Here is a 27646-nt window from a genome sequence, read left to right as displayed (position 1 = left end):
TTTCTGCCACAGACAGGCAGGCCCCCAGTTGGGTCGGCCATTAGGCTCGATGTAACATAGCATCAATAATTGCTTTCTGCTGGGGGCATGCAGAAATAGCAGAGGCTTCACAGAGACTCAGGAGGAGGAAGGAGGAGGCAGGAGGGGGTAGAGCTGGGAGGGAGGGGTCAGTGCAGAAGCAGCAGGAATCTGACACTGCAAAGTCCGTGCTGGTCATTGTTCATTTCTTAGTTTGCTACACACTTCAGACACTGCTGAGAGTGAGCTTGTTTTTTATTGGGAATAGAATCTGGATGTCCTCTCTTTATCAGCCCAAATGTTTCACTTGGGGGAAAACAGCTAAAAAGGAAGGGAAGAAAATGTGCATTTAAAACCAGAGCTGAATTGCTCATGGCTATAAAAATGGATGTTTTTCTCTTCCTTCCCTATTGCTTCAGACTAAGGGTTAAACCGTGGGTTACTGCTGTGCTATGATAGGAGTGAAACCTGTTATAGTGTTCAGAGAATTCTCCTGCTCAGAGCCCAGTGCTGGATGCTGCACATGTGAAGAAGGCATGACAGCACCTACTGCAAGCCTTTTGGGGATGGAAGTATTCAAGTTTTAGGCCCTGATCCTCAGGAACATGGGGATACTGCAAGATACTGCGGTATTTTGTCATCTAAGATAAGCAGGGGGAGGAACAGTTCATCTACTGGGCTGACAGCACCTTCTACAGTGGTTTTCTCCAGATGGAGGTTTTTCCTATGGCCTCTAAACCATAATGCATTCGGTACTAGGTCATTTAAGGAAGAAATCCCTTTTGCTGCACTCTCCTCTCTTTGACCTTGAGGCTATTGACATCCCTTGGGTCAAGCAGAGACACTGGGAGGAGAAATGTAAACAATGGGCAGCACCAGCACTCTGCAATGGGTTGTAGCATATGTAATGCCAATGGGTTTACTTTGTCTTGGTTTAGGTTTTTGGAGGTATATGCAGCTCTGTGCACAGCAAAAGGCTTACTCTGTCCCATGCCACTGCGCTTTGGGTATTGCCACTGCTGTGACATTTGAGAAGAGCTTGAACCTGTGTACAGCTCACAGAAGGCATCAGGTGCTGACACTAACAGCCAGAGAGCTGCTTCCACCTCCCAGACGTGAGGGTGACCCTTCCTGTTCTTCTGGAGGGGTGTGGTAATGGTGGCAATGGGTGAAGAGTTTAAAAAGAGGGCTCTGGGGAGACCTCATTGCGGCCTTCCAGAACTTTAGGGGATCGTATAAACAGGTGGTGGACTGACTTTTTACCAGGTATGATAGTGATAGGACAATGGGGAGTGGTTTTAGACTAAAAGAGGGGAGATTTAGGTGAGATGTGAGGTAGAAATTTATCACTCAGAAGGAGGTGAGGTGGTAGAACTGCTGCCCAGAGCTGTGGGTGCTGCATCCCTGGAGGTGATCAAGATGAGCTTAGTGGTCCTTTCCAATCTTTATGATTCTATGAGACTATGACTTATTCTTTTATTACTGTTTGAAAAGGTTCGTCCTCAACCACTAATTTCTGCCTTCTTCTAATCACTGCTGGAGTTTGTCCCTTAAGGCTTTGCTCCTTGAAGCGCTGTGCTGGGGTCCTACCGCAGGCACTGGGGCCACTGGGAAGAGGGTGGCAGCTCCTCAGTGCCTCCTTCCTGTGCTGTGACCTTCCCAGCCTGCAGGGAGAGGGGGAGGAAGGTGGGAAATGAGGCGATGGGAACAAACTTCCTGCAATGGAGCTGAGCGCTGGGGCTGGATCTTATCACAAGCAAACAGCCCTGGTGGGGGCAGCCAAAGAGGAGTCCGTCCCACTTTTCCTGCCCCTGAAACAAGAGCCTTGACCCCGTGCCAGCTTTGCCTGCAGATACCTGAGCAGGCCGTGGGCTGGCAGCACAGAGGGAAACTCTGCCCAAGCTGTGTGAGATGCAGAGGCAAGTCAGCACCTGGTGCCCACAGAGTGGCCCCACTGCTGCAGGGTTGGGAAGGCTGAGCTGCTCAGCAGGGAGCTCTTTGGGCTCCATGCAGAGCTTACTAGGCTTCATCTACCCCATAATATTTTGTTCTCTTTTGTGTGCTTGTATATATATTTGTACCTGTGTAAAGTGCTGCTAGCACAGCTGCAGCTCACTGTCATTCTATCTGACTTTAAGTTTTAAAATGAGTGGCAATGCTAAAATTTCTCAGATGACTACAGATCAGTCTGGCCAAAAGAAAAACCCAAGATGACATAAAAACATGATTTTTAAGGTTTGCACTTGGTGATTTTTGCAGAACTCTCCTACCCTTAGCAAAGCTGCTTTTGTTGTGTTGTTTAGAACCCCTATAAGTGACCAGGGGTCTGGACAGCCCTTTGCAGTACAGTCATAGAATTGTAGAATCATTAAGGTTGGAAAAAGACCTCTAAGATAATTCAGTCTGGCTGTTCATCTACCACCAATATTGCCCACTAAACCACGTCCCTCTGTTCTACATCTCCGCATTTATTGAACACTTTCAGAGACAGTGACTCTAGCACCTCCCTGGGCAGCCTGTTCCAGAGCCCGACCACTCTTGGAGAAAAGACATGCTCAGGGAGGCCCTGCGTTATGAGCTTTACAGGCAGCTGCTGCCACACTGTGGGGAGATGGTGCTTTGCATGCACTGCTTCTGTGCAGCAGAAGGCACTGAGTTGGAATCAGAGCCTTTGGTATGTGCATGTTGGGCATGTGGTGGTGTGCATTCTGCACACCATGTGCCATGGATTTGCCATGCCTCACGCCCTTGCCATGCTCATCTGGTGATGCTGACTTGCTCTTGGCTCCGTTGCCCAGAGAGCAGGAATTTCCCCAGACAGCAGTGGGAAAGCTGTGGCATGTTGCTATGAACAGATATGAAATCGCTTTTCCACCTGGCTTCTTATTAGGTGTTACAGCTCTATCTTCTTCCATCTGACTTATGATAGACTTTTTTTGGGTGGTGGTTTTTTTTAGTGTTTTTGTGTGTGTGTGTTGTTGTTGTTGTTGTTTTTTGTTTAGTTTTGTTTTGTATTTATTAACTTTGCATCTAAGACTTGACAAGGCAACAGTGAAGAAGCAGACTTACAGTCTTGGACATTAATACTAACAATTCCAGAACCACACCTGGATCAGACATTTGTAGGCATATGGAAAAGATTGAAGAGGATCTGATTGTCTCTTCAGCAGTCAGTGCTGGACTGAATCTTCTCCCCAGGCCTGGGGAGTGTGCTGAGCACAAGGCTATCCTTGCTCTATCTGTGCGATGCTATAGAACTGACGTGGGAAAGGAAACCTTACCCATCCCCAGCACTGGCTGTGCTGTGGCACTCTGGTGAGCTTCAGAGTGGAAGGTGTCACTGGCTTTCTTGGATTTTTGGCTGTGAAAGTCATTGAGACAGCTCTTCCTACAGCCAGATTTCATGCGTGATCCTGTTAGGGGAGTTGTCAGCACCTAATCTGGATGTTTGCTCTCATCCAAGTAGTATTGCCAGTGTATTGCATGTGCAGCCTGACACACTCACTCTATATTAATCCTCTTTTTGGCCTGCTTGGTTGACCCAGCAAGGATTAAACTCCACCCCACATCTGCTGAGGCTCTCATGGGCTGCTTCTTATTCACACTGATGTTCCTCAGCAAATCTCAGAGGAGATATTTCTCACCAAACTTCCCAAGCACAGCTCTTCCCTTTGTGGCAGGACTGCACTCACTTGTCCTATATGATTCCCATCCATCCATCATCTATCCATCCATCTGTTCTCCATCCATCCATCCATCCATCCATCCATCCATCCATCCATCCATCCATCCATCCATCCATCCATCCATCCATTCTCCATCCATCCATCATCCATCCATTCTCCATCCATCCATCATCCATCATCCATCCGCTGTCTGTTCATCCATCCATCTACTGTCAGTCCGTCCATCCATCCATCCATCCATCCATCCATCCATCCATCCATCCATCCATCCATCCCCAGCAGTGTGGTGTTTGCAGCTCTCACATTGTCCTTATGGGAATCAGGCCGTCAGCAATTGATCCCTTTTCACTGTGCTGAGTTGATCTCTGCCAGACCCTTCCAGACAAACAGCTCTCCAAGTTGCTCCCTTTAACCAGAGTGAGGAGCAGACTGGAACTGCAAAGCCTTTGAAAAATGATGGAACAGAGACAAATTTCCGATTAAAGCCCTCCAAATGCTGCTCTGAAGGAAAATTGCTCTTCATTTGCGGGTAAAATAGAAGGCTCACTGCAAGACTGGAAGTGTTGCAGAATAAAGATTTAAGCGGTCAAGTAAAGGAAAGAATGAGAGCTCCCAAGGGAAGGGGAGTGGGGTTTGGGCCTCTCTAACCTGACTGAATCCCGTGACTTCTGCAGTTGTGTGAGACCATCTGACCCAGAGCTGGGCAGTTCACAAGCCACAGAGTTTTGAACTGCTGGTAAAACAATCTGAAGAGTAAAAACACATTTGCGACTATGAAGTGAAAACCTGAACAACAGCTTTTGAGGTTTGAGGCTGCTGCTGGGAGGCCTGGGGTCACTGCCCTTCCCACCGCCTGGTGCTGCTCAGCAGTGCCTGGAGCAGCTCCCATCCCCACCAGGTAGCAGGTGCCTGCCCACAGCACTGCCTCCTGGCAACAGAGGAGCCAGAGCTTGCAGCCCAGGCAAGGTACTGCTGTCCCATGAGCAGGTGGCTGTGACCTGGAAAGAGAAGGATGTGGGAGCAGCTTCCAGTGATGGTCTCATCTTTTGGTCTTGTAGGCCTGGGAAGGCAAATGTCTTTGAGGTTCCTGAGAAGTGGTTCCAAACTCAGCCCAGTTACTTGAATCCATTTTGTTTTTATCAAGGGGTTGGTTCCCAGAAGTGCTGTGCATTCCCAGCTCCTCTGCCGGCGGTAGCACGGGCTGCCCTTGTTGCAGTGCCAGCCTGTCCTGGGATGTGCCTGTGATTGTTTCTGGGTTTGGCCAAGTGGGCTTTCCTCTCTTCTGGGAAACCAGCTGGTTTTGTGCCCATGGTTTTTGCAGAGTGCTGACAAACCCCTTTCCTTCACAATCACGGCTGTCTGCTTAAGGTGCTGCTCCCTGCCTTTTTCCTTTCAAGGCTTTTGATGTGTTTTTCCATGTTAGAAGATTCAAAAAGGCAGCATGTGGGGCTGGCTGGGCCGGCAGCTTTGATCCTCAGTGGGCGTTTTGCAATAAACTCCATCATGAATTTTTCATCCTTTGCTATGAGTGTGTGTGTGTGCCTTGCATGCGGGACAGGCTCTGGTCCTGGAGCTGCATCCAGCACAGGGTGAGAGCCACCCATGACTCCAAGCCTCTGCGTCCTCGGGCCAGCCTTGCCTCAAGTTACCCTGTATGAAATGTGATCACATCTTTAATCTGTCTGGTAGTGCCAAGTCCCTGATTTCTGAAGCATTCTCCAAGTCTGAAACATCAGTTTTCTTTATCTGAAGTTATGTATTGCTATCTGACCTATTTACTTGGAAGCCTGTGAGCAAGGCTTGGGTTGGAAAAGAGCTGTGTTTGTGATCCAAGTGTAAGCCTTTTACTGTTAATTGTATTAGCATTACTAATTGTATGCACATTTCTAAGCTGCTGTGATTGCCACATCCTTTTAAAACATGGACCAAAACATCAAAAGGGCTGTGTCTACTTAGAGATCAGCAGAGAAGCAAGAAATTAAATTGCCTGATGCTGTAAAAGATATGTGGGCCGCTTTGCCCCCATTATATCAAAAGTGATACAGGAAAAATAAGTCTGCAGGTAGACTTTTAAAGCTTGTTAACCTTCAAGATTTACTCAGCAGGAAGCAGTTTGATGGAGGTGCCAGCTGCCCTGGGCGCAATGGTGCCATCAGTGGGCAGGGTTCAGCAGGAACCTTGCTGGATGGGGCTGCATGTGCACAGGGCTTGTGGGGTGAGAGGGAGGAGGGTGCTCGAAGTCCCGAATTCAGGTTTTCTCTCTGCTGCAAAGAATGAATTGATGTTACTGTTCTTTGTGAGCTGCTCTGTGTCTGTGCGTGGCTCGCTGTACTGTAGCTCTCCGATCAGCTGCTGTTGGGGTGCCTGTGGCTGATGGGTAACAGCAATTTTGAGCTTTCTGATTCTGAATTTCTGAAGTATTGCTGGTGATAGAGTAATGCCATCAAAATTACGCTTTGGAAATACCTATTTCCTAATACGTAGGCAAGTGGTGCCTGTAACAGAACTGTGTTTTTGTTTCTGGAGCAGTTCCCCTCCCCAGCCCAGCATGTCCTCTGTGTGCCTGGTTCACTGTGACAGATTGCATCTCATGGAGGCAGCAGCAGGGGTTTCTTGGTCTCAGCTGGAGGTTGTTCCTTTGCAGCTCTGTGCCATGCCTCATCTTTCACATAGAGCTGTCACCTTTATTCCTTATCTGCATAAATCCTGGCAGAGCAGGTCTTACTTCACAGACGATGCCTGCACAGATGTTGGCACAACTCACGGAAGGATTCATGGCACCTCCAGCAGAGCACGAAGCATCCCAGAGCACCTGGATGATGCTGAGTGCTGTGGCTGCAACCGGCAGAGGGAGCACAGAGCATTGCACACTGCCTGTTGCTATCTCACGGAATGCAGTGTGATAACGGGTTGTTTATTATGGAAGCATGCCACTTGTACATTTACAAGCAGCTTTGTGCAGCTCCTGATCACTCCGTACTTTTGTTTTTAGCCTGTTGCTCATCCTGAGGCATTGTTGGTGTATGTCTGACCATGGCAGTGAAAGGCTCTAGAAGAGACATGATGGGGCCGAAGCATCGGTGATGGAAAGCAGCTGTCAGGTGGCATTTCTCCCCGAGGTCTGAACAGTACCAGCAGGCTGTGTCAGCCTGGCAGGACCTGCTGCTCAGTGACTGGCTGCAGTCAGACTGCTCTGTAGCTCCTTCAAGGCTCCACAGTGCAGTGACTGCACAGATGGTTGAGTTGCATTCAGAGCAAAGCGAAATAACACCAGTTCTTTCCATCCTTCGCCGCCTCACCCCGAGAAGTTAGCTGCCTCTTTAGGGAGCTAGTAGTCAAAATCCCAGACCTGCACACCTCCACACTTTCAGCAAAGTTTGAAACCAGTTCAGGATCTGAATTTCAAGTCTGCTTTTCCTGTGCCAAAACCCCCAGAGCTGAATACCTGGGAACTATGGAGGTGGGACCAAATAACCCCTGAGCTTTTCATTGTCTACTTCTAATGAATCAGCTCCCCCAAAATAATGTGTCTAGCATGGTTCATACCACAGTCTCTGCTGTAATCACCACTGAAACCTGGAGAGGTTAGAAATCCATATGTGGATCTGTGTCTGGGTGAATTTGGCAGGCACAAAGCAGTCCCCAGAAGGCAACTTCTTCCTATCAAATCATCTGCCAATTTTTACTGTCTTGATTTATGTTTTATAAGGTTATTGAGCTTTTTGCTGAAAAGGGTGAAGGCCATCTTCCTTGGCGTTCTTATTGAATGAGCCATCTCAGGAGCAGGACTGGCTTGTAGATCACAGCATAGCTGGGAGCTTATATCTTTTACATATGAGATTTTCTCTGCCTGTCTCATTGGTCTCTTACACTGCCTTAACTACAAGTGCTTCCAATTACAGCAAAGTATATGGGACATACATACATCAATCATGCTCAAGTCTCATGCGCGGTAGTTTTCAGAGGTACAGGATACCCCTTGTTGCACATGTGCCTGCACTTTTTACCTGCATCCTCGAGTACAGGAGAAATGTGTGTCTGTAAACCTCCTTGGTTCTCTAAAGACACTTTACTTTTGTTCTTTTTTTTAATCTTTGTATTTATATGCACCTGATAGAGAAAATAGATTAGGCCAGTCAGAAGTACACGAGGGCTGTTTTGTGCAGGGAAAAGCAGGGCTGGTGAGCTGCTCTTGGAGCTGTTCGGTTGGAAGAGGAACCCACGAAATAAAAGACCGGTGAGAAGGTTGTTAGCAAGGCTGGCTGACCAAAGTGTAAGGTGAGCACCATGGTCTGGAAAGTAGATCATCTTCCTGAAAGGCACAAAGAAGAAAAATAATGCCTTCAGATTCTTCCCTTGTGTAAATCTTTTGAAGTCAATGGCTTGCACTAGCATGATTTAACCCTGTTAATTTGAATGGGTCACTGCGGTGTCCCAAGAGTTGCTTTTTGCCGTGCTTCGTTCTGAGACGGAGACAAAGCAGAGCCTCGGTGTCTGGGCTTGGGCCCAAGCTTGATGTCCCTGTGGGTCTGGCTCAAACCCATCTGTGTTGTGACTGACTCTAGTTGGAAAGGGGAAAGGATGCAAGAGATGATGATGTGTCTGAGCCCTGTCCCACAATGGCTAGGTGCCGCCAGGCCTCAGTGATGAGCCACAACCTGCCTGAAAAATGATCCCTGGACTGGGAACCACAGCCAGCCAGGCTATGAGTGCTCAGTGGAGATAACACCAGCCCCTGCCCCTCTGTAGGTCTGGTGATCATACACAGGGAGATGTGACTCATACACAGGGAAATGAGGAGGTGCATGGTAGTGCATCAAGGAAAGGAGCCTGGAATGGAGCAGGAACCAGGGCCAAATGAGCCACAGTGGGACTCAGTGGGCAGAGAGCAGAGGTCAGCAACCTTGACACAACACTGTCTCAGGGCTTTTGCCAGGGCCCAGGGATGGAGCATGTCCCCCATGCCTGTTGATTCATGCAGGGCCCATTACAGGAGTCAGCCATGCGCTGCTGAGCAGCCTGTGTACCACAGAATCCATTGCCAGGAGGGGACACGTGTTTGTCTCCGGTTGTTGAACAGCTGAGAATGCAGAGGCAGGCCCAGCTGGGGAGCTTGGGCAGGAATGGCAACCAGGAGCCAGCAAACATGCGGGCCTTGGTAAGGCTGTATCTGCTGGCCACCCCAGCGGAGCTGGCTCCCAGCACGTAGCTAATATCCACATGCCGATGCACACTGTGCATGTCTCTCACTATCTTTCTTGAGGAGAAGTGTCAAACAATGAAGAGTGAAACTGCCAAAGCCCAAAATATGATTGCAATGTGTCCCAGGGGCTGGAACAGGAGCTGCTGCTGCTGCTGCTGTTCTTCAGTGCCCAGTGGGGGAATTTTGGCACTGCCCATGTAAAGACAGGTGGTAGAGTCCCAGCAAAACCTCATTTGTCTTTCAGGTTATTTTAAGGAACTGCAGCAGTTCCCTTCCCATCACGTAGGGCTGCCTGCACCATCTCTGTGCAGACTGTATGGGTAGCATGGGTTGGTAGTGTGGAGATGGAGGGACAAGTGCCTCTGTTCCCAGAGAAACACAGCCTTGTCCAGAGCAAATGAAGTGACCAAGGTGTGCAGGTGCTGCTGAGATCTTGCTGGTGTCACCCAACTGTTATTTGTTGTACATTGCCTGATTGTGTTGGTGCAATGTGCTGCCATGCTGTGGAGCTCCCAGGATCACATCCTCAGAGCACTTATTGAGCTTCATTTCTTCAGACTGAATTGCCAATAATTTTAAGTAACAGGCGATTCTGAAAAAACAGAGAACTTTGCTGAGCAAAGGAGACACTAAATACAATGAGAGAAGTATTTGTTACAGCTCACACGGTCTGTTCACTGTTAAATGTGAACAGACCGCAGCAGGTGTGAAGGGACGTGATACAGGCTTGGAAACCCCGGAGTGTGCTGAGGGAAGGGCTTTGAGATGAGGAGAAAAATGCAACATGATGATGAAACACAAATATTTCCGCAAATGTGTTTAAGTGCAAGATCCGGGGCAATCCAGCTGTCCGTTGGCTGCTTTCAGCCAAAAGACAACAGGAGGCAGTGGATGATCTCACCCCACTCCTCTTAAATTGACGAATCTTCCCCACAGTTGCTTAAGAATCAGTTTTTCTAGGGCTATTCTTTACCAGCTGCTTGGCAAGCCCCGATGTGGGCTGAAGGTTTTCTTCCCTTCTCTCGCTGCTTCTTTGTAAAGCAGGAAGCCACTCGGGTGTGCGGGACGGAGGCGGACAGAAGGTAGGGCAGCCCAAAAGGATTTCAGAAAGTGTGTCGGCAGAAACCCCTCAGCATGAGGCCAGCTTTTGGGAGGACGGTGCTGACGTACGGCTTGCGGGGATCAAAGCCTGGGAGAAGCTCAAACAGGGCTGTCTTTGAAAGGCTGGATCCTGCCGATAGAACGTGGTCGTTTTATCTGACCTGTGAACATCTCTGACAAGGCATCAGGTCGTTAGTCTTGTGCCTGTTATTGTAACATTTGCTGGAATGAATCAATGGCGTTTTTAAGTCACAGCTATCAAAGCGTGTCATAAATTGTAAGCGGTTTCTTTTCCTTTGTTTGAGTATATCCCCGCGCCAAGTCACTCAATGCTTGTGTCTTCTAAATTGGGCATGACATTACCAGTGAAAACCTGGGATTAAGCGTAAAATAATTACTTCTAAAAAACCCGCAAGAAAAAAAATCTTTGCCCTAAAAACTGAATTGAAAGCGACCCCTCTCTCTTAAAATGGTTCTGCTTCAAGCCTATGATAATAACTGTGTTTAGTATCTGAAGTGCTAAAAAATCTGCTTTCCGTAGAGTGGAATTTAACAGACTGCCACTCAGAATTTTATATAAATATACTTTGCAGTTACTCCCACCCACCCACAACCTGATTTTCCTATTCCTGAGCACTGACATATTTTTCCGAGGTGCGGTGTATTTTTAAATTCCCAATGTGGCATGAGATGAAGGTCACCCAGCTGAATCAGAATTGGTGAGAGACAGAGAAATGGAAACCTAGGCCAGGTGCTCCATTAGGTTACATGTTAGGAAGAATTTTTTTTAACTCAGAGGGTGTTGAGGTCCTGGCCTGGCACTGCTGCCCAGAGGGGTTGTAGATGCCCCGTCCCTGGTGGCATTCAAGGCCAGACTGGATAGGATCCTGAGCATCCTGATCTGGTGGGTGGCACCCAGCCCATGGCAGAGGGTTGGAACTACATGATCTTTAAGGTCCCCTCCAACCTAAGCCATTCTATGATTTGGTGAGTCATTGTCCAGCTGCCTTTTGGTGAGTTGGACTTTAGACCCTGAGGGCAAGGAAGTGGCCACAAATGCCTTCCCTTCCCTTCCCTTCCCTTCCCTTCCCTTCCCTTCCCTTCCCTTCCCTTCCCTTCCCTTCCCTTCCCTTCCCTTCCCTTCCCTTCCTTTCCTTTCCATCACCCTCCCAGGGTTGTTTTGGTACACACAGGGCTCTACACTAATATTTTCACAACATTGTTTTAAAAGTGTTTCTTCTTTGGTAAAACTGGAGCACTTTGTCTTTTCTGTGTCTTTACTGAGAGAAGGATCTCAGCATCATTATCATGGCATAGAAATGAAGCAAGTTATTACCTACCAAAAAACCTTCACTGTAAAACAACGGCACATAAATAACTAGCATCAGGGATGTGCCTGACCTCTTATGTATGTGGAGTTCACTGTTCCAGAGCCTTGATTTCTTCTGGAAAGTGATTTAGAAGGAAAAGCTTTTATCAAATTGTGAGCTAGGTCTCAGCACAGCTCCCCAGGCTCTGCTAATGGATGGGATGCATTGCAGAGCTTGAAGGATCTTTACTTTAGCTGCATGAAATAAAGAGCTGAGTTTCTGGTGTTGCACATGATATTGCTAGTTAGGTAAGGACATGCCTCAGAGGCGACCTGGCAGATCCTTTCTACCCCACAGTGCAAGACAAGCAGGGTTTGACCATTTACCCCTGTATAAATCCTGGAGGACAGGATGGCTGCCGCTGGAGAGGCAGTGGGTGGGACACAGAACTGCCCCATTGCAGGAATTAGCTTCTGTCCCAGAGGATGAGTGGGGAAGAAATTGTTAATAAGTAGATTATTGGCCACAGGACGTAGTTCCATGTTCTGATTCCTAATTGCTGCTACTTCATCTCATGCTGATGTGCCTGGGTTCTAGTCTGGATCTCATAGTGTTTTACAGCAATGAGAGGTTATTCAAAATAGCAGTTAATTCAGAGTCAGTACTGGGAACGGAGAGCAAAAGACACACACCCTCTTTGGAGGTGTACAAGCTGAATTAAAAGTTAATGTCTGGATTGAGAATTGGAAAGGAATTACATAAGAGGAACAAGGAGATATTGGCTGCTTTTGTGTGAGCTGGTCTGAACAGCATCCAAATTTGTACGTAAACTGGACTGCAAAATTTGTGCCCTGTTCAAAGGTTGCACTGTTTCATAGTGTGTGATGTTCTTCTGTACTCAGGGTACCTCGACACTATTTACATAACATACAATGCACTTTTTAATGCCTGTAAGGGAATGATCCTCCCTTATTTTTTTCCAGAAGTACTTAATATTTAATTCTGGTCACCTTAGAAAGTCAGTTGGAATGATGAGGGCTGTTTTTGTGCAAGTTGATAGTATGCATGTATTTGAGGTCAATATGATCTTTTGATTTGCCCTTTTAATAGCGACATTGTTTTCCTTTGTTTCCTTCTCAGAATGAACCAAGCACTGACGCTGAGACAGTCTCTCACACTGTCTTGAAGTCAAGGTCTTTTTTTATTATTTCATGCCCACAGTACCAAAAAAGGCATTGCCATTCACTCATGGGATGCTCACAGTCCTTGAATCATAGAATGGCTTAGGTTGAAAGGCACCTTAAAGATTGAGTTCCAGCCTCCTTGACAACCTCCAGATCAGGGCCCAGAGCCCCATCCAACCTGGTGTTGGGCACCTCCAGGGATGGGGCACCTACTGCTCTCTGGACAGCAGTGGCAGCACCTCACCTCCCTCTGAGTAAAGAATTTCTTCCTAACATCTAACCTGAATCTTCCCTCTTTTAGTTTAAAGCTGTTCCCCCTTGTCCTGTTGCTGTCTGCCCGTGTACAGTTGGTCCCCTTCTGCTTCAAGAACCGAAAGGCTGCAATGAGGTCTCTGGAGCCTTCTCTTCTCCAAACTAAACAAGCCCAACTTCCTCAACCTTTCTTCACAGGAGAGGTGCTCCAGCCCTCTGAGCATCCTTGTGTCCCTTCTCTGGACTCAGGTCTGATTCTCCCAAGGTTGGAGTATTTAGGAAATGCTCTTGATGCTGCTTTGCAGATGTCTCCTAATTCAGCTCTCTAATCTTCCAGAGGACAGAAAAGAGTGGAACTTGCTATCGAAATTGGATATATGAAATAAATAATGTTCATTACCTTGAAAGTAACCCCAGATTTGGAAAGGTTTTATCTTTGGGAAGTTGTCTGTTTTTCTGGCATGCCCGTGAATGGTAATTTAAAATCTTTTAATGAATCTGAACAGCTATACCAGGCAAGACAAGATCAAGACATCTTTTTTTCTTTTATGTTTTAGTGTAGGAATCTCAGAATATGTTGTAAGTCTGCCTAATGCTGGTAGGTAATCAGGGAAGACAAGTCTGGTTTTAGTAGTTGCCAATCAAGCAAATTTACGAGATGCACGTACTAGATTTGTTTTGGAGTCTTACAGTGTCTGAAAAAGCTCAGTTCAAAGGACACCGATTAGAAAAAATGCCTGGAGTTCATGAACTCGCAGATCTTACATGCTGTGATTTATGTCTCTGACAAGTAAATTAAGAAAAACAATGACATGAAAGATATTTCCACACGCCGCCTTGTAGGAACAGGCAGAAAACAATTCCAAGGTATATGAAATTGGTGTCTTGTAGGGAGCTACATTTTAGTACCCTGGAAAGATATTTGATGTTGCAAGACTGCTAGCTGAGGACATACTGCTGCGGCAGATTTGGGAAATGGCTGTTTTAATCTTGCTGATATAACTGAAAGAAAGGTAATGAAGGGAGGCAAGGCTAGAGTCACCAGATGAAGAAGGTGGAGTTCAAGCTGTGGGCTTGTTCTTCTCTTCCCACATGTGTAGGAACTTTTTTGCCTCTCCTGGAAAAATTATTTACAATTCTGAGGGCCATATGTACAGCAGATGACTTTTAAAAGTCAGGAGAGATCTACCACTAAAAGGAGATATAAAACTAGCTAGGACAATAGGGTATTTAGCAGTGTAAAGTAAGTACAGATGCAACAGCCATCTGCTGTCTATGCACACTACTGTCTTAATCTTTCAGGTTCCACTTCCCTTGGAGCACGAGTAGCAAGACCAAAAGGTCCAAGCAGCACATTACTAAAAAGACAGATGAGTAAGCAGAAGTGCTGGACACCATAAGAACAACACCAGAAAGGAACAAAAAATTGTATAAAACAAGCATCTGGCACTCTCTCCTTTGTACTGGGAACTTGGAGATCTCACAGGGCCGGGGCCATGTCTGGAAATGCTTGCAACTCATTTCTTGCTCTGTTCATTTAGAGCCTTTAAAATTTCAAAAATGCCATTGGCAGCCGGAATTCCCTGCAAGAGACTCCAGCATGTGGGCTGGTGCCAGCTGTGTGCTGGGATGGCTGTGGGGAATCCCTGTCAGTGATACCAAGGCACAGGGCACATCATGGGGACAGAAACATGGGGTGGCCTAAGGTCTGGGACAGCTGGGGGGCAAAGCGGGAGATCTGAGAGGAGGCTGCATGGCCCTGTATCCTCAGTGTGGCCATGAGACTGCATTAGTTGAAGGCTCTTTCTCTCTACCCTCTTAGTGGCTCCCCAGTGCTCTCCAAGATCTGGAGAAATGGGAGAAAAAGTACTTTGGTCTTTTTGTTGTCTTTTTGTTGTCTTTTTGTTGTTTTTCTGCTGCTTTTCTGATAATCCACTAGCAATCTACAGCCTCTTGCAGGTGAATTGAAGGAATCATAGAGTCATTAAGGTAGGAAAGATCACTAAGAATATCTAGTCCAGCTATCAACCCATCACCACCACACCACTAAACCATGTCCTTCAGTGCCACATCTCCACATATCTTGAACACCTCAAGGGATGGTGACTCTACAACCTCCCTGGGCTGTCTGTGCCAACACCTCACCATCCTTGGAGAAAATTCTTTTCCTGAAATCAAGCCTGAACTTCCCTTGGTGCAACTTGAGGCCATTCCCTCTAGTCTTCTCTAGTCTTAGTTTGAGATCCTTTACTTCAGGGACTCATCAGTTTGGGGGTAGTTCTTTGCCTAGCTGTGCTGTAAGCAAAGCAGCAACAGCCCTGTGGCACCTACCACCACTGGCAATACACTGTAGCCTGCCCTGCATGCACTTTGCAATGGTTCCTGTCCTTCTGCTGTTACCTGCCCCTGGTGTGAACCCATGCCTGGGGCTGGCTGGCTGGATCAGGCCACCAAACTTTTGGGTTCCTGTTGCTCCACTGCTCCCTTTGGGAACTTGTGTAGTCACCAGTTGTACATCCCTCTCACCTCTGAACTTGTGATGAGATGACTCGCTGTCATTGAATGCGTGCTTAGTTTTATTAGATAGCCATCAACAAGTTTCTTGTGCTTGATATTTAAGAATTGCGTGTTTCTTTCACTGCTTGTATTCTGGTAAAAAAGTAAACAGCTTAGACAGGAAGTTCAATACCATTTACAAAAGAAAAAATACAGTAATAATTCTTTAGGTTGCCTCTGGTCAAGTGCTGGATGAGGCATATGGGAGAATTAGGAATGATGAAGTATTTATCCATATTGCTGGTTTCCGCTGCACTGAAATCAGAGAGGCTGAAGGCACTGCAGCATTTATAACTGATTTGCTAAGCAGTGTAAAAAATGGAGTTGAAGACTCTTTTCTTGTAATTCACGTGTGCAGTAAAAATCACTTAGCTAACATAAATCAGGATTAAATTGCTTTTAAAGGCTCTCAAAACATTTCTGAAAGAGACAGGATGAGGAAACCATTTTGCCGCTGCAGAGGATGTCCCCATGATGAGTCCTAGTAAAGCTTGATCAAAGAGCCTTATTGGCTTTTCATTATAGCCCTGTTATGTGTAGTTGAGATTCGGCAGTGGTTTCAACAGAACAGGCACAGAAATATGCACAGAGGGCAGATTTAAGCAGGAATCTAGAGCATCAAAGTATGTGATTAAGGACAATTTAATGTGCTGAGTAATGCAGCATGATTTGGATGTAATTTATCCTAATCCAGTCTGATCTTTTACAGGAGAATATATTATAAGGCCACAATTAGGTGAGAGCAGGGCCCCATCTGGCCTCTTGTCTCCAGCAGTGGCTCATAGCCAATACAAGAAACAAAGAAAACACAGAGTGAGCTTCCCTTGTGTATCCTCCCTGCTTCTGGCATTCAGCAGTTAAGGGACTTCTTGGGTCAGAGCATCCAGAGCATGGAACACAATGGTCACCATTTATTTCTTCCTGAATTTATCTCATTGTTCTTTGGACCCATGCCTAGTTTTGGTGATTACAGCATATGATGCCAGTGAGCACCGTGATTCATCCATGCCATATGCAGTTCTTCTCTATGATTTAAACCGGTGGCTTGTTAATTCTGCAGGTATTTTAGGGAGGGAGAATATTTTCTCTCTCTGTGGGTCAGTCGTGGCTTTGAAGGTTTCAAGCACAATTCCTGCTCGCTTGCATCTTTTCTACTTGAGGGTCTTCATCTGTTTATTCTTTTCCTCTAAGGAGGCTAATCCAATTTCAGGGCAAATCATACTGTTTCAAGGAGATCAAGAAGCCCCAGACAGTTCCCCGGGGAAACATTTTTTGTCTCCCTTTCTACTCCTGCAGCACCATTGTGCTCCCAGTATTCCTCCTAGTGTGGTGATTCAATGTCCTTTTAAACAACTTACATCTGGGCCTCAGATAGAAGCCTGGAGATCTCTAACTCTGCACACTATTCCCTTCCTTCCCTTGCTCCTTTTCCAGGAGCTCCCTTGATTTGGAAGGGACCTTTAAAAGCCATCTGATTCAATTCCCCTGCACTGAACAGGGGACACCTACAGCTCCATCAGGTGCACATTGCCCCATCCAGCCTGACCTTGGGTGTCACTAGGGTCAGGGAATCTACTACAAAAGGTCTCTGCCTCTTAGAATTGCCATTAGAGCCACAGCTTAGGAGCCTCAGTGGATCATATGGTTGCCAACTAGAGGTTGGACCTAGCTTTCCTAATAGAATATGAGCAGCCCACCCTCAAACAAGGAATTGCTCAGAAGACATGAAATAAAAATTCAAAACCCATGCTATCTTCTTAAGCTCTTAGCCAGATCGGTGTGATATATGTAAGAGCTCATTAGCCTGACCAGTTTGTAAGCTACATGTGAATTTATGGTTCTACTATTCAGTACTTAATTTGAAACTGAGACTAGCTGCATCTTTTAAATATATACCGTATGCGCACGTATATTTGTATAGCACAATCCCAAAGTGAAGAGCGCAACTAGAAAAGCTACACATGAAAGTGATTAATTTTTATTGCCTCATTTTTATCACTCAGCATTTATGCTATAAATACTATAATAAAGTGACACATGTTTGGTCATTGGAAGGCAGAGATAAATTTGGCCTCTCCACAGGGGACAGCCAAGGTCAGTTTATAGAAGGCAAAGAGCACCTCAACCCAGAGTTCTTGCTAAGGTAAATACATTTTCCTGTCCTGCAAAGAAATTTGCAATCTTAGGGGATAAACAGGGTAAAGCAAAACCAGATGAGGATGTGACTCTTAGGCAAGATCTTGTTTTTATCCTTCTTTCCGGGAAGAAGCCTGCTCTCAACACTCATGCTGTCTTTTTCAAGGCCACCAAAGCCTCGCAATGGAGGGTCACATGGAGTTAGCTCATTGCCCCAGTGTCCCACAGCTTCCAAGTTGCATTGAGCCATCTCCTCCTGGTGCCAGAGCGGCCTGGCTTTGCTGTCAGATCAGCATGCTCGCTATCTCACAGCCTGGTGAAATGCTGAATATACAATTCCAGAGCCCTGTCTTCTTCCAAGAGAATAATTTCATCATAACGAAAAGTAATTGTGAAAAATTGAAGAGGCTAATTCTGCATTTCATCAGCCCAAGCCAAATACTGAAAATGTGCACTGAAGCCAAATGATCAGCTTCACTGCTGAAGAATCTTGGGACACAAATCCATGACATTTCCCAATCACTTGGGAATGGGTGGGATGCCTCAAACCCATCTCCATTCCTTCTATACCCTTTATGCACCCAAAAAGAAAAGCAAGCTGCCCCTTGAGTACTGTGGGTCTGCATAAGGCTGGAAGGTCCATGGGGAACATAGAATCATAGAATGGCTTAGGTTGGAGGAGACCAGATCAGGGCCCAGGATTTCATCCCACCTGGCCTTGAACACTTCCAGGGATGGAGCATCCACAGCCTCTGTGGGCAGCTTCATGCTGTGCCAGGTCCTCACTGCCCTCTGAGTAAAGAATTTCTTCCTAACATCTAGCCTAAATCTCTCCTCTTTCAGTTTAAAGCCGTTCCCATTTCTATCACTGTTAGAACATGTAAGAAGTCAGTTGCCCTCCCTATAAGGTCCCTTCAAGTACTGGAGGGACACCATGGGATGTTATTTGTCTCAGGGCTGTCTGCTCCCTGGTGCTTCACACCTGATGGCAGAGCTCAAGCTGTCCTCTGTCAGCTGATGTTCAAGCTCATGCACGTCCCCCTTTGGGCTATAAATTCATGGATTTGTGCAGGAAGCATTGCTGGGGAGGAGGCAGTGTCTATCTCCTTCCAGCCATGGCTTTTCTGTGCAAGTTAGGGTTTCCTGGGCAGGGAAGATCTCATCTGCACATATGGAAGAGTTTCCAGTGCTGCACTTGGAGTTTCCAAAGGGGAACTTGGATTGATTTTTGTTTTGTTGGCTTGAAAGAAGCTGTTGGAAGGCAGCACTAAGTGAGGACCTCCAGCTGGGTCCTGGTGGGCCAGACTGGGCTGCTGGTGTTCTATGGTGCTGAGAAAATCACTGCAGCCTAACCAGAAACAGATAATACATGAAGCTGTGCTGGTTGTCTGTGCCAGTGCTACAGCCACACCGTGCAAAGAACAGGAAAGTGGCAGGAAGGCAAAACTCTCTTTTGCAGTGTCTTCATTTTCTTAAGGAGCTGATTGCACAACATTGGCTTACCCTTCTCAGCAGCAGCAAGCAGAGACTGCTTCCAGCCAGCAAGAAACACTCATTTACTAAGCCAGGTCGACAGTTTTTCTTCTTGCCCCCCAACTCCCGTTTGCCCCCGGCAAGGAATTTCAAAATCTCAGGGCTGCCACAATGGGTGCCTTTCTGACATGGCTGAAAAGCTTGACCTCTGTTCAGAAAGGACAGATTCATGTTCGAAAGGGTTCCACAATGCAACGATTTATATCAGGAAATGAACAGAATATTTTCTGATTTAGGGAAAAAAAAAAAAAAAAGAAAGAAAGAAAAGAAAAAAAAGGCTTCATCTGTTTATTTGGCTTGGAGAAGAGATCAGCTGTGCTTTTATGATTGCGGGAGGAGAAAAATGTATAGCTGTAGTATGCCTGTGTGTGCCTGAGTTTGTGTTCCTGATGCATAGCATATAGAGCTAATTTTGTTTGAATATGTCACATGGGGCTCAGAGCTCAGGGCATGGAGATCCTCTGGTGCACATGGTTAAACTTTTGCACTTCTAGCATCATGGATCTGAGTGTTAACCCTGCACTCTCCATATCAGTCCTGTCTTTGCATGGTGTTAGTATGTTTGGAAGCTTGCTCCTCCAGCTTGGTAGCAGCCAAGGAACCAGCACTGGTTCTCGGTCACACCTGATTGGAGGCTTGTCTCAAACTGAAGACGTCAGTCTGGCAGTTGAGTGAAATCAGGAGAATTTCAAGAGAATATTTTAAAGGTTCAAATTTCTGTATGTGTAAAGAGCAGTAGCAAAGTGTTTTGGCGTAGGTTTACTTTGAAAACACTGTCCCAGAATCTGATAGCGGTGTTAAGAAAAACAGTTGCCGAGAAAGGCAGCAGTCCTCATTACTGACTGCAAACCATGTGGATGCTGGGTGGGAGAGCACAGACTCTCTTGCTAAAACATTTCTGTGCTTTTAATCTGCCTGGCAAATCATTGGTGATTAAATTATAATCTGAGTTGTTTGTTTGAAATGTCATACATCTCTACCGCAACCTCTCTGCACCACCGGAGAGTTTTAGGAATTAAGGAGCATGGGAACGTAAACGCCTGCAATGTTTAACTAACATGAGTTAGTTAAAGCCAACAAATACAGAAATATTTCAACTGATGTATTAAAACGCTCCAGAGGATACAGATTAACCTCTATTACTCAGAGTTTGTCGCTGTCTCATCTCTTTTGGACAGCAAACTCTGAGAAGCGGACAGCAGGAAGATTTACTTTCCCTTCAGCTTCTGTCTCGCCTGATGACATGTCTGCAGCTCCCCCGGCCGCGCTCCTCCCTGAGCTCTGGCAGCTCCCCCTGCTTTGCAGGCACTGCTTTCTCTCACAGTCGAGAATCTCTTGTCTGAAATCTCTGCTAGATGAATTGAAGCCAAGCCTTCCTTGCATGCAGAGGCCCTGGGCTTCAAGGTGATATATTGTGGTGGGATGAATCCCACGGGGTAAGCTTGCTTGGGTTTGTTGTCCTATAGTGAAGGGGATAAGCCTTGAATAGAGCCTTTACACACCAGGAGTAACAGGGAAGGGATTTCCCAACTCAGTCCATCACCTCCAAAGGGGCAGCTTTGCAGGACAAAGTTGCAGCTCTGCATCCCCACTCCCACTGTTAGAGTGCTGCTCTGCAAACTTTTCTGGTTCCTGCAGAGGGCTTCTGCATGGGAAGCTTTGAATCTCCATGGGGATGCAGGAGAAACCCTCCAGGTCACATACAAATTAAACTGAATTAGAAGTACCGCTAAAGAGAATGACTCAGTCCATTACAGACATGCTTGTGCACAGCCAGTCTTCTCTTTCATGTGAAACAGTCCTTGGGCTTTTCTTGAACAAGTGTCAGGATGCTCCTCATTTATTAAGCAACTTTCCAATTCTGTCACTGCATCTTTGTGTATATTCTATATATTTAGATAGATTAAAACATGTATCATTGTTTTTGTCATGAACTCTTACTGAGTGCAGCAGCAAAATTGGTCCCTAAATAAAGGATGCACCAAAAATAACGTAATGTTATTAATATAACCACCTCGATTAAAGTAGATTGCAAGTGGCAAACAAATTCATAGATGTAATATAACATATTTTGGTCTTACACAAAATCCTTGACCAGCTGTGGATGTCTTAATGCAACAAGGCAGTCAGCTCTGTGGCAATACTTGTGTTCCTCCTTTCACATTTGTTGGTAGAAGCCAAATGAGTAGCATTATCCTGGTGTAACACTGATGAAAAAGGAGATCCAGCCTCTCTCTTGTTGTCAATAAAGCAAGAAGAGCGTGTTCAGCCTTTGTGATGTACTTGGCATCGGTGATATTTTAATATCATTAGCAGCGGGAAATGCTTTCCTTGCCAGTAATGAGGTTCAGTGTCAAATAAAGGTGATACCCCATGGGAAGACTTTAGACAGAATTGCTATATTCTAATAATAATAAAAAAAAGAAAACAGATAGAAATACAATATTTTTGTGAAAGGCATTTGTTCAAGTATGGAGTGATGTTGGCTAATGAAGAAGGGCCCTGCTGGTGCTATTCTTAGTTCCACCCGCTGCTTTCACTGCTTTTCTTGTAGATAGAGCTTAAAGTGAAATTAGGATGGTGGTGTCTGCTCTCACACAGAAATAAAGTCAGAATGGAAATATGTGTGTATGTATAAAGATAAAAAGAAGAGAAAAAGAAAAGAGCCAGAGCTTAAGGGAAAGTGAGCTTCTCCGTATAGCTGCAGTGACCTTGTGCCTTCACTTGGAAGGGCTTTTTTTTCTGCAAGCCAGGCTTCTTGTCTGTTGTAAGGGCTAGCAGGGTGCCTGGTGCAGCCCATATTGCAGGAGATCAGAATTTCTGCTTTGAAGTTGTTACAGTTAAGAGAAACTATTAAAGAATTTCCATTATTGTGTTGAACATGATCTGATACTTCAACCTCACAGTAACGTTCCTCTGGAAATAGTGAGGCTAAGAGGTATTCACCTATAGACCATTGCTTGAGAGGAAAGATATCAATGAACCACTGAATAATAGGGCATAAAAAATAAATATGGAGTCAGGCAGGGCTCTTTGCAGCCTGGACTTCCTTAATTAGCAGAAAAGAGAAAAGTGTGTTTACAAGGAGTACTTTACCCAGCCAGAGAAATTGTTTGCTATGCTATGTTGGCTTTCTATTTCAGCAATGATATTTTTCCCATCCTTGCTGGAAGAAACAAGTTTTGGCTTTCAGAGATACACTGAGGAAATGTGGATTTTATTTTAAGCTCCGTTTTATTTGATACTGCTTTGTCCCGACTTTGTGATTTAAATGTGGGTCTACAGAGCCCTACAAGACAGGTAGGCGTGAGGTTCAGGGACTTCAGGAACTCCCGAGTCAGAATGTGATAAAACATGACTTGAAAATCTGGAGAAGGAATGAAGGATGAAAACCTGTCCTTCATGTTGGCTGTTGGCTTTCTTTTTGAGTGAAGCTCACAGTTGGAAGATGGTGGTGATTGAAAGGTACAGGTTCAACAGCCTTTTATGTGTTTTTTTGTTTTTTGTTTTTTGTTTTCGTTTTTTTTATGATTCCTCATCAATGTAATGTGTATAATACACTTCCCCCCCATCATTTAGTTTTCTTTGTCAGTCTGGGACAGAAGCCATTTCTTTTTGCAAAGTACTTAATCGAGTGAGGTTCCCACCTTCATTTTGGTCTAATGTTTGAGAAGGACACTAGAGAGGAATAAAAAACTGTGGCACATAGGAGGGCGTCCTGAGTGCAGTGCAGGAGCCTGTGGGGTAGGTATGCAGGAGAAGACCCAGAGGGGAGAGCCAGTGTGCATTGACTGAGTATGGGGCAGCAAGACCAAGTCTGTTTCCATGGCATGGGCCAAGAGAAACAGTGATGGGATTTGCTGGGCCAAAGCTGCTGGCTCACTTCAGCAGTTATGCCTCTGTTGGCACCATGTTTGCATTGACCAGAATTGTGGTGTCGCATCCTATGGAGTACAGTGCTTTGTGATGGCAGTAGTGGTGCGGTGTGGAATGTGGCAGCCCACCACAGGGCTCATGGGACTCAATTTTAGGGCAAGCACGCTGCCATAAATGATGTGCTTTTGCTACGGAAGAAATGCCAGCTGGATGAGGAATAAGACAGGAACAAAGATAAGCATGGAAACGCTCTTTAGAGAGTAACATCTCTTGTCCTCCCATGATCTGCATGTAGAAAGCGGAAAACAGTTTCAAAATGTTGCCTTTTTAAAGCTCTGCCTTCTCGAAATTGTATGGGTGAGTCATCCTTTAGAATTAAAAGAAAAGGCCTCATTTAGAAGCTTCCTGCAGCCTCTCACACAAGCCCTGAGAAACAGCTTGAGATTGGGCTGCAAGCTGTGGGAGGATATCTGGGATGGAGGGCTGAATTCAGAGCATTCCATGGTGGTTGCTGCTGGAGCAGAGCGAGTGCGCAGACAAACCATGTTCTTGCACTGTGCTTTCCAGACCTGAGTACTGATTTTAGCTTGATATGGTGGGAACATTTTTATCTGTTCTTGGTTGGTTGCTAAACTCTAACCATCCATCAGCAGCCCACTTCCAGTCACCTGAATTGGATGATGTATACAAATGGCAGGCACAGGTTGGCTAGGAATGGAAAAGTGGCCATGCCTCTCTTGTAGGGACTGTCATAGGGTGCTCTGGTGTGCTGGTGGGAGCAGAGCTGGGGCTGGTGATTGCATTCCAGGAGCCATCCCTTCCCCAGGTCTTTGCACACCACACAGCGAGCATTACTTCTGGATATATAATGTCACTTCTGCAGAAGAAGCAACAGCAGTAGCAACTTCACATCAAACACAAGGAATGGCTGAGAAAACAACCCTTTAATTGAAATAGGAACTGGAAAATCCAAAGAGGGTGCAAAAAAACTCCCAAGGAGTTTTTACTCACCAGGAGCAAATCCTACACATTCCAGGCATGGAAGCTGTGGGCACTGTGCCTGCACAGTGATGCCCCCTTCTGCCCCATCTCCCCACGGAGGGAATTCAGGGCACCAAGGGGAAATGCAGCCACCACAAAGTGTTTCTGCCCTCACTTCTGCTGATCCCAAATCAGTTCTTGCAGCTGTGCTCTGTAGTTTCAGCCCACTCTTGCAGCAGCTTTCTGAGATTTCTTTCAGCTGTTCTGTAGCAAGCAGAGGGTCCTGAAATCAGTGTAGGAAAGTCAGGGTGCATTCCCCATCCCGGGAGAAAGAATGTTTGAGGCATTTGGTTTTTTTCCCTGGTGTTTGTCAGAGATGCCCGGAAGAGATCTGGAGGTTATGCACCAATTAATGGGAGGAGGGGATGGCACGTAGTGCCAGTCCAGCCCACAGCAGCCGCACCCCCACAGCAAGCAGTTAACGTTCCCTCTCCTCTCCAGGGGAACAGCAGGGGTTAATCCAGTAGCCATGCATTTAATAGCTCGATTTAAAGGGGAAAAAATGACACCCTTCTCCCCTGCCTTGCTGCCGGAGGATGGTTGGCTCTGTCTCAGTGATCACATGCTCCCCCAGCCCTCCGTGCTGCAGAAGCCCAGCTGCTGCCGATGAGCCGGTGCTGCTCAGGACCTGTCCCAGCCCCAGCCCCTGCCTGTCAATGCCTTGCAGCCCTGAGCTCCTCTTTAAAGAGGGGAGCGGGCAGAATGAGCCTTTGAGCCTATGGGTGGAAATCTGGGACACAGCCTTTCTCTCACCTCTGTTTCCAGCTCTAACCATGTCTATTTGTTGTTGTCTTTTTTTCAGGGACTATGGATCTTCAAAGAGAAAATCAGGTAAGATACTGAGCTTTTTATTGCATGATCATAGAGGGGACTGGGTTGTTGTTGTTGTTGTTTTTCCCCCTTTTAAAACCTTTCCTTTATCTTGTGTTGCATGAAATTACATAGCAGTTTAACTTTTCATTGCTGAAACCTGCTGTAGCCAGGCATCAAATTCTTTCTGCTCCACTGAAGAGGAGAAGGAACTCATCTTACATAGTATTGCAATTAAAATGATGGTGTTTATAGAACTCTCTCTCTCCAGTCTAAGAGGCTAATATGGTTACATTTCTTTTTACTTTTGTTTTCTTAAGTCCATCTCTACCTGAGTCAAAATGTTGTCTGAGATGAGTTGGGAGTCTGTTTTTGGGGAGGGAAGGTAGGGAATGCTTTTCTGTTCAGGTCTGAATCTTATGTTTGCCTTACCAAAAGGATCTGGTGAGGCTTTCAATGCAAAATGTTCTCAGTGCCTGTATTTGGGTTTGGGCTGACTCAAGGGCCATGGCTTCTTGTTTTGTTTTTAAGTCCTGGATTCAAGTGTCCTATAAAATCCTGACCTGAAACTACATAAAACCATTTTTCCCCCTTCCTTTATAGCTCTTAGTGATTTATACAGATATGTTTTCAACAGGGACACATGATTATGGGCCTCTGCATTTGGCTGTTCTGAGTTGGATGTGATAGGGCTTTTTTTCCTCTTCTTCCAAGCAGCACTGAGCACCTGCAACTCTCATTGACTTTGTTTGTAGTCTTGAGTGCTCCAAATCACATCCAGGGCATCCAGAGAGGCCACTCAGACCTTTTGCAACCCCTGGAAAGCTCTGGTCTGCGTGCAGGGGAGGGGAGGATTTTTTTTCCTCTTATATTTTGAGCTGATGATAAAGAAATGCTGCAGTGGCTGAATCTCTGGGAAAGATGAATGTAACTTAATGAATGTCACTGCCTAGATTGATTTGTTAATTATGAGAGCTTTTATGCTGCAGTCCTGTAATAAGCTAAGTGGTACACTAATGTGGAGCTGTTGCTTGACCCTGCCATCCTGTGCATTAATGACTGCTCCCTTTGCAGGCCAGTGCTTGTGGTGCTCTCCTCCTGAATTCCTTTAGATTTACACAGGTGCAGGTGGGTGATGGTAATCAGAGGCAGGTGCAGCACTGGATGCTGACACTGGAAACTGGAGGGCATCTAACTTCCTTGTTTCCTACAGAGCTTCTTTCTGGGTTGCAGTTCTAGGCAGGTCCATCCACAGAGAGGCAGTTGCACTTCTAGCAGGTAATATTAAATAAACTTTGCACTGTTTGTGCAAATTGGATAGTGAATTAAAGGGGCAGCAGAGGGTCAGGCTGTAAAGCTGTGAAAGAGTATGCAGAAGGCAGAGCTGAGGGCAGAAACTCCTGGCTCACAGTGCCCTGAGCAGAGCTCTGGGTTTTTCAGGCCATGCAGACTGCTGAAATGTGTTGTTAGAGTCTCTGGGGCAACCTGATTTAGCACTGACCTAGAACATCAGGAGGAAACTGAGCGCTTTGGGGTCTGTGCACAAGTTGACATGTGCAGGAGCTACAATACTACTCTTGTAAGATATGTGAGGGATTACTTTAGAAGGATGAGAAGCTGCTTTTCCTCCATTCCAGCAGTTCTGGATAGTAGCTGGAGCTGATATATTGTGACACTAAAGGAAGAGGGATTAAGTTGAATCAATGCAGCTGGGATGCAGTCTGTAGATGGTGCTCCTCTTGAAGCATCCCAAAAAAGCATGTTCATCAATCCCCAGGGCTGCTTCCCTCGATCCCCTGCTCTGTTTTCCCACCCTTACATGCTGCTGGGTCTCCTTTTGGGAGTTTCTTCTTCTCTGCCCCATGGTGACTGACTGTACAGGCAGGGCTTGGATACAGTGGAGCTTGGGGATGCTTTTTCTCCACTTACACTGTAAGAGGAATGCGAAGCAGCAGTCTGACCAAAGTGAGTTATATAAAGGGACTCTGTTCTCAACTGTCTTCTTGCTTGTCTTTAGAGTGGTGGGGGAAGGCTTCATTCTGCTTGGAGCTGGATATCGTGGGAGTGTACATACAACAAGCCAAGGACTATGCCAAGAGAGTTGGTGGTTACAGCATCTAACAAAGAGCAGCTTTATGACACTGGATCTAGTGATAGAATGAACACTGCTTCCCAGGCTGTTGTAAAGAGCCTTTAAAGATAACTAACAACTTTGAAATGCAGCTTCCTCTGTAGGTGCAAGCACTGCTCCATCTTTAAATGGGACAAATGGACACTTGAATGCCCATGCTTCCCAACAGATCAGACCTGAGAACAGTTTTTTTGTCTTTGTTTTGTTTTTGTGTGTGTGTGTGTGTGTGTGTGTGTGTGTGTGTGTGTTGACCAAGGACATGCTGGGAAGAGACTCAGAGGTGTGAGCAGCAGGAATCTCACAGCTGCTGCATCTCGGGCAGGCAGGGTATGAGTGTGACTGATGGCAGAAACATTTGGGGAATGCCTCTGATAGCCACTGTCACCCCTACTCTGACTTCTGCCTTGCCAATGAGTGCATTTCTAGTTAGTCCTGCACTGAACCCTTAAAGCAGGGAGAAAATGGGAAAGTTCAGAGTTTAATGGGAGTTAGGGAAACGTTTATCACTGCAGCTGATAGCAGTTGTAAACATCTGGGGATCTTCTGAACAAAGTGCAGTAGCATGGCCCTAACTTAGCTAAACAGAGGAGTCTTATGCTCATCTGGGGCATCTCTGCGTGCCAGCCTTGAGCCAGGGCTTCCTCTTGTGCAAAGTGCTGTATAAACACAACTCTTTTCCTATGATCTAATTATAAATGCTCTAACCTGCAGACAGCCTGGGAGCTCTGCTGAAGTAGCTGGGGCTCTGTGTAGGCATGGCCATTTGCTATGGCCTGAGCAGCCACGTGGGCTGTTGCTTTGGATTTGTG

The 27646-nt window shown here is 46.1% G+C and overlaps 1 protein-coding gene across 11 annotated transcripts in view; it reads left to right on the top strand.

Annotated features, from left to right (window-relative positions):
- SH3PXD2A (SH3 and PX domains 2A) overlaps nucleotides 1-27646 on the top strand; it is a 229776-nt gene that overhangs the window by 118300 nt on the left and 83830 nt on the right. For 10 of the 11 annotated variants that reach the window (XR_011904232.1, XM_072340995.1, XM_072340992.1 and 7 more), the window contains one exon: nucleotides 24699-24727. Coding sequence is in view for 10 of the 11 variants with exons in the window: in XM_072340995.1 (XP_072197096.1) it covers nucleotides 24699-24727 (29 nt within the window). In the remaining variant the exon portion in view is untranslated. Of the gene's footprint in view, nucleotides 1-24332; nucleotides 24728-27646 lie in introns of those variants that run through there. The other variant, XM_072340998.1, reaches the window with a different exon arrangement.

The sequence above is a fragment of the Excalfactoria chinensis genome, chromosome 6 (assembly GCF_039878825.1).
Source record: "Excalfactoria chinensis isolate bCotChi1 chromosome 6, bCotChi1.hap2, whole genome shotgun sequence".
In the NCBI taxonomy this organism is placed as follows: Eukaryota; Metazoa; Chordata; class Aves; order Galliformes; family Phasianidae; genus Excalfactoria; species Excalfactoria chinensis.
The sequence above is the reverse complement of the archived record's forward strand: the minus strand, read 5'-3'. Positions and strand labels throughout refer to the sequence as shown.